Genomic DNA, 5,906 nt, shown 5'->3' on the forward strand with positions numbered 1-5,906 from the left:
TCGCTTCTGATTGACTTCAAATTTTCTGAGGTTTCATTTTTTAGAGAAAAAATGAGATTCTGAAAGTTTCATGTTGATTGCATTTGCGCAAGTTTGGTTTTTGTTCCTCAATTGTTTTCGAAAGTTTCTTGTACTTTCTATTTGGTTATACCGCTTCAATGAAGATTCCCACAAAAAAAATAAACATATTTAGACCGTATAGCACTTAAATTCTTTGTTTGACATCTCTCTATGAGATTCCAGAAAGAAACTGTACTGTCCCAATCGATATAAGTCATTTTGAGCCCACCAAAGTCTCAAAAAGTAGCCAAATTCTCTTATTTTCCACTAAATTTTGTACAAAAAGTACTGTAACTTTGGATAGAGGTATGATATTAACACATGTTATGGCTTAAATAAAAGGTATTGAAGCCCACTTTTATATAAAATCTTGATGCAATGTGCTAGTTTTGGGAAAAGTGTTCATTTTTGGAGCTTGAAGTCTCTACCTATGTTTCAAATATATACAAAATCAATATTCGAGGTATATCTTAATAACTAGATTTGATGTGACCAAACTAATGATTTATTTAGATTTATAGGCTCAAAAAATAATAAAAATTACTCTTCTCTTGTTGATTTACATGTTATTTTCGCAATTCGTCACTATTATAATGATAAGTGTATTTTTAGTTTATGTTGTAGGCCATTCTTCCCAAAAATGAACCCTTTTTGCAAATTTAGCACATTGCATCAAGATTTTATATAAAAGTGGGCTTCAATACCTTTTATTTAAGCCTTAACATGTGTTGATATCATACCTCTATCCAAAGTTACAGTACTTTTTGTACAAAATTTAGTGGAAAATAAGAGAATTTGGCTACTTTTTGGGACTTTGGTGGGCTCAAAATGACTTATATCGATTGGGACAGTACAGTTTCTTTCTGGAATCTCATAGAGGGATGTCAAACAAAGAATTTAAGTGCTATACGGTCTAAATATGTTTATTTTTTGTGGGAATCTTCATTGAAGCGTTATAACCAAATAGAAAGTACAAGAAACTTTCGAAAACAATTGAGGAACAAAAACCAAACTTGCGCAAATGCAATCAACATGAAACTTTCAAAATCTCATTTTTTCTCTAAAAAATGAAACCTCAGAAAATTTGAAGTCAATCAGAAGCGATTTACGGGTACCTCCCCTACAAAATTGTCGAAATTTTGCCTGAAATTACCCATTTTTCACTAAAAATGATCAAAAATCGATGTAAAATCAATTGAGTACTGTTTTTTTTATATTATATATGTTATGTTCTTTGACCACAAGGTGGAAAATATACTAAAACATGCGGTAAAGTTAAGGAAAAAGACCTTAAAATGCAAAAAATGGCGATTTTTGGCTATCTAAATAATTATAGCTCGGGCGCCAGGTCCCAATCCCAGGTTTTAGGGTAGTTTTTTGTTGGAATTTTCTTTTTGTATGATTCTGCAACGATTAAGCTATTTGGTGACGTAAAATTCGAAAAAAGTCGAAAAAAAACCACTCTAATGTGGCACTGGTGTTGGGGGTTCAATCTTCGAATTTCGCCAAATGTTTCGCATACTTACAAGGTGCTCGTTTCGCTCAGTTTTCCATTACTGGTTGGCGATTGGTGTGACGCAAAGAGATAGCAGTGTGTATGGTTGAACGCGATAGCGGTATAAACAAAATGAATGATACAACAGAAAGTAAAAAAGCATGCGACGTGTTGCCATTTGGAGCGGAAAACAGCACATTATAACGTTGTGTATCTATGTGTGTTGTTCTGTGCTGTCTATTCGATTTGTGTAAGAAGCCGATAGGCATCAAGAATACATGGCATTATGTTCTGTTCTGTTTTGGAATACCCAAAGGAGACATAATGCACATTTCTGCGTAAAATTTCCTCCCCTTAATATTTTCTTCTTTGCTAACCTTCGACATTCACTTCATTCCGTGTTGCAATGGGAATAAAAGGTGAATTCAGTTTTTTCATTCCGCTTCTGCATTGGGTCGTTTGAAATGAAATGAAACGATATTCGTCTCACAATAATCTTTATTAGATTTATTTGCAGTCAAGATGAATACTCGCGTCACGATGCACCCTTTAAATTGATTGTCGATTGGAAAATTGATTTGAAATAACGACGACGACGACGATGAACGTCGAAAAAAAAAACACCGAACAAAATTTTTGATGATAACCATCAATCGTTCGATTCGTTCAGTCGCAACTCATGGTGATGCGTTTCTATTTATAGAATATATTTTTTTCCTTCGTCGAAAGAAGAAGAAAACATGAAAATGTGCGCAAGTTTTGTTTGTCTCGGTCGAATTCACGCGCACCCACATTCAGCACTCTCTTCTAAATGTTGCTCGATATGTTAAAGCCCGTTGGATTTGTCGATGTGTCCAAAAATTATCTCACTCATTTGTTCCCCCTTAGAAAACAACATGCAACCAAAATTTCACCAGAGAATTTACTCACCGAAATTGTTATGTTGACTCTTTCGCATGCCCACAACAAAAACAAATCCAGTTTTATTCTTTTGCCCACTGACACACGATAACACCCGAATGTCAACTTGATTTATGATTTTATGAAGCACTTTGTTTTAGTCAACTTAACGCGTTATGTTGAAATAATAAAGAGCGTTTTTTTTTCTTCGTTGGATGCGCCAAGCGACTTTCGATTGCACACGATGTGTTGAATGCTGATGATGAAGACGACGTCTGCATTGGCCGGTGACTGAGAATACAATACAATTTATACGTGAAACCAGCTGGGTAATGGTAGTAAAGTGTCAAGGTAACAACTATTCAATGCACGCACGCATACAAACACATCGCTGTGTATGTAGTGGATGGGGGCCTTAAGAATCAACAATTCATTCTATTTCATCCGAAACACACAAACATCTCATTTAAAAAAAATTGATTTTCAAACCATTTTTCAATGGTGAATAATAATAATTTTAGTTGGTGTTATGGAACTAGAGGAATTTTCCATCGAACTTTTCAAAACATGCTGACAGTGACAGCATGGCTATTGGACGCACCCAAAAATACAGCAACTGTCAAATGGAAAACGCACGTCACGGCAGAAACGCGCGCGTTATTTCAGCAACAGTTTTGATTGTCGCAACAAACGAACACAACAACCTCTGAAAGTGTCGAAATACTAAGCCTAGCACAAAAGGAACCGATTTTGATTTGAATTTTGGGAAAATAAAATTTAATTCGTTTGGTATCATGGATGAATTCGAGTTTAGCTATCGCGAAGTGATTCCAGACCAAACAAATGCACAAATCCGAAAGGATATCACAATAAACACCGGTTTGTATAGTTTTAGGTTATGTTTTTAGCTCTACAACAAACATTTTTTCATGCAAGAATATTTATGAATTTTGAGTTGTTTTTCTATTCTAGGTGCTGCACAAAGTACACTTCAAGATATAAAGGTCATTGAAAAAGCCGGCGGTTTTTGCTACAGTGACCTAACTCACGAATCAAAGAGGAATAGATTCATTTACTGGTAGGTTACAATTGTTGTGAAATGTGATACTTTTCGAGTGAAGCGGATTGGTTTCGACTGAAGAATGAATTTTGGACATAGATTTTCAAGTGAATGAAAATCAACGTTGAGTAATTAATCAAAATCGAGATATAATAAATTTTCTTCTCGTCCATAGGCGAACAAATGGCGATATTTTGGAGTTGTCCGAAATCAGTTTGGATTTGAATTTGATTGACAATGCGATTCGATACAAATTCACCGACGCTCCCATTCTGGCTGTTTCGATTGCCGAAAGCAATGACAATATCGTTGTTTTGGTTGCCACCGTCAGCAGTTTACATCAGTTAAAATTCAATCAACCACGTCAATTCACTAAAAGTCATGAGGAAACACAGTCATTTTCCGTTTTTCATGGTGTTTGCACAGGACAGACAACTCGTGATCCAACCACTTCACTCTTTTATGTCATCAATCAACTATCAGCATCAAGTAAGTTGTAAATGGTGGTTCCATTTGAATAACAGTACAATAAATCGTTTTTTTTTCTCTGTGATTTAGATCAGCCAATTCCACACATGGCGTCTTGTGCTCTCAGTGAAAATGGTCGTGAGGCCTTCTTTGCCTTCGCTTATCAAAGCACAATGGTTTTGTATACAATGAACTGTGCCACAGGCCAAGTTGCTTCCACTGAATTGAAAGAGAGTCACATAGTACCACGCATTCTGACGAATCTAACCGGAGCCTTTAGGTAACTTTAGATGTTAATAATGTTCAATGAGTAGAAATTTCATGTCTTTTTCGCATTTACAGAGGAAAAAATCCAGACAGTCAATATGTCACTTCAATGGTATTTGGCACCATTGATGATGCCGTTTATTTATATGGCTTATATCGGGATGATCACATTCGAATGTGGTCCGCCAGAACCGGTCAATGTGTTTCAATCGTAAACTGTGTGCCAAATGCTTTGGAGACACGAACACGTGGATGTAAGTTCATCAAAATCCATTGAATAGCTTACTCAGTTTCATTCTTATTCTGATCAAAATATTTCATTACAGCACGTAATAACTTGCTTCGAAAGGCCGCTCCCGACATGTTGTGCGCATTCTTGTGCAGCGCTAAAGGTTCCGAATTTATGACGATTCGAGTTGTTAATGATGGAACGGCGATTTCATTGCAACAGATCAACGTTATTCCTTCGCCTGAATTCGATTTAATCGAATTCGATGTGAATTATAAGCGTATTTGGGGTCTGTGGTGCAATTCACAGGGCGAGTACAATGTTTCGAGCTACTCTCTGGTGTCGAACGGTGGATACAACTGGGCATCAGCTGGATTGGAAATTCTGCCGGAACGTAAAATCGAATCAGGAAGCGATCCACGACAAGCGTATTGCTCATACATTTTCTATCCGGGACGTTTTCAACGTGAAGTCATTGACCGAGCGCTGATTGTAAGTGGGAGATTTCATACTTTTATAATTTGAATCTTCTAAGAAGATATGTTTATATTTTTATTTCAAGAAGATTGTGACTTCATTACAAAAAGAGAGATTAAACTGAATTCGCTTCCTTTATTTTCCCTTGCAGATGTTCCGTCGCTCCAATGTACTCTCCGACCCGAATGTTTCATTTGCAGCACTCAAAGACCGTGTTTGCTATGCCGTTGAGCAGGAAGTGCAAAATGAGCTCAAAGATTTCGATGTCACCGATGATTTGTACATCGAAACCAGTTTCAAAGCATGGGAACGTTTCTTTTCATGTTGTGAACAATACCACATCAAGGCAACGCAACCAATTGGCCTGGTGAATTTAGATTCAATTGGTGCTGTTACTGTTATCAAGAAGAATGCTTTCTCATTGCTTCGTCCGTGTGAATTGCTCGAGCATATGATGTTGCTCGGCGAAAACGTTGAATGTCTCTCAGATCTTGGTGTGGATGATGACATCAATTCCGAAGACTTAGTCAAACTTATTGCCACTCTGTCAACGTTGGAGCAAAATATTTCTGATGAATACAAGGCAGAAATTGACACTAAACTCTATGAGTTAAACACACCAAATGAACTCATTTCTCAATTGCTTGCGGACTATGAGCAAAATGTAAGAGATTAAGCGTAGTGTTTTGAAATTTGTACCAAACGTCACATCAAAATGAATTCAATTGAAATTTTAAAAAATCATTTCATTTCAGTTCATCGATCCAGATTTACGCGAGGTTATCAATTCTGAGATGAAATTCATTTCGAAATTGCCAAAAGCCATGACCTTGCTCTTGAAAATGCTTCAAATGAACGATTCGGAAACAGATGAAATGCAATTGTTCCCAAGTATGTGACGAATTTGGGTCACTGTCACCACTTCCACAGATTGAAAATATTATCCGTAA

General features: G+C 36.5%; 1 protein-coding gene across 2 annotated transcripts in view; it reads left to right on the forward strand.

Annotated features, from left to right (window-relative positions):
* The first annotated feature begins 2,592 nt into the window (after positions 1–2,592).
* Positions 2,593–5,906, forward strand: part of LOC129580216 (nuclear pore complex protein Nup160 homolog) — an 11,019-nt gene continuing 7,705 nt past the window's right edge. The window contains exons 1-9 of one of the 2 annotated variants that reach the window (XM_055470433.1): positions 2,593–2,806; positions 2,977–3,334; positions 3,428–3,533; positions 3,691–4,004; positions 4,074–4,263; positions 4,326–4,504; positions 4,577–4,971; positions 5,108–5,620; positions 5,712–5,847. In XM_055470433.1, coding sequence (XP_055326408.1) covers positions 3,250–3,334; positions 3,428–3,533; positions 3,691–4,004; positions 4,074–4,263; positions 4,326–4,504; positions 4,577–4,971; positions 5,108–5,620; positions 5,712–5,847 — 1,918 coding nt within the window. In that variant the 5' untranslated portion in view covers positions 2,593–2,806; positions 2,977–3,249. The remainder of the gene's footprint in view (positions 2,807–2,976; positions 3,335–3,427; positions 3,534–3,690; positions 4,005–4,073; positions 4,264–4,325; positions 4,505–4,576; positions 4,972–5,107; positions 5,621–5,711; positions 5,848–5,906) is intronic. The other variant, XM_055470434.1, reaches the window with a different exon arrangement.

This window comes from Sitodiplosis mosellana, unplaced genomic scaffold (assembly GCF_009176505.1).
Source record: "Sitodiplosis mosellana isolate CC-2019 unplaced genomic scaffold, AAFC_SMos_1.0 Smas_scaffold_7303, whole genome shotgun sequence".
Taxonomy (NCBI): Eukaryota; Metazoa; Arthropoda; class Insecta; order Diptera; family Cecidomyiidae; genus Sitodiplosis; species Sitodiplosis mosellana.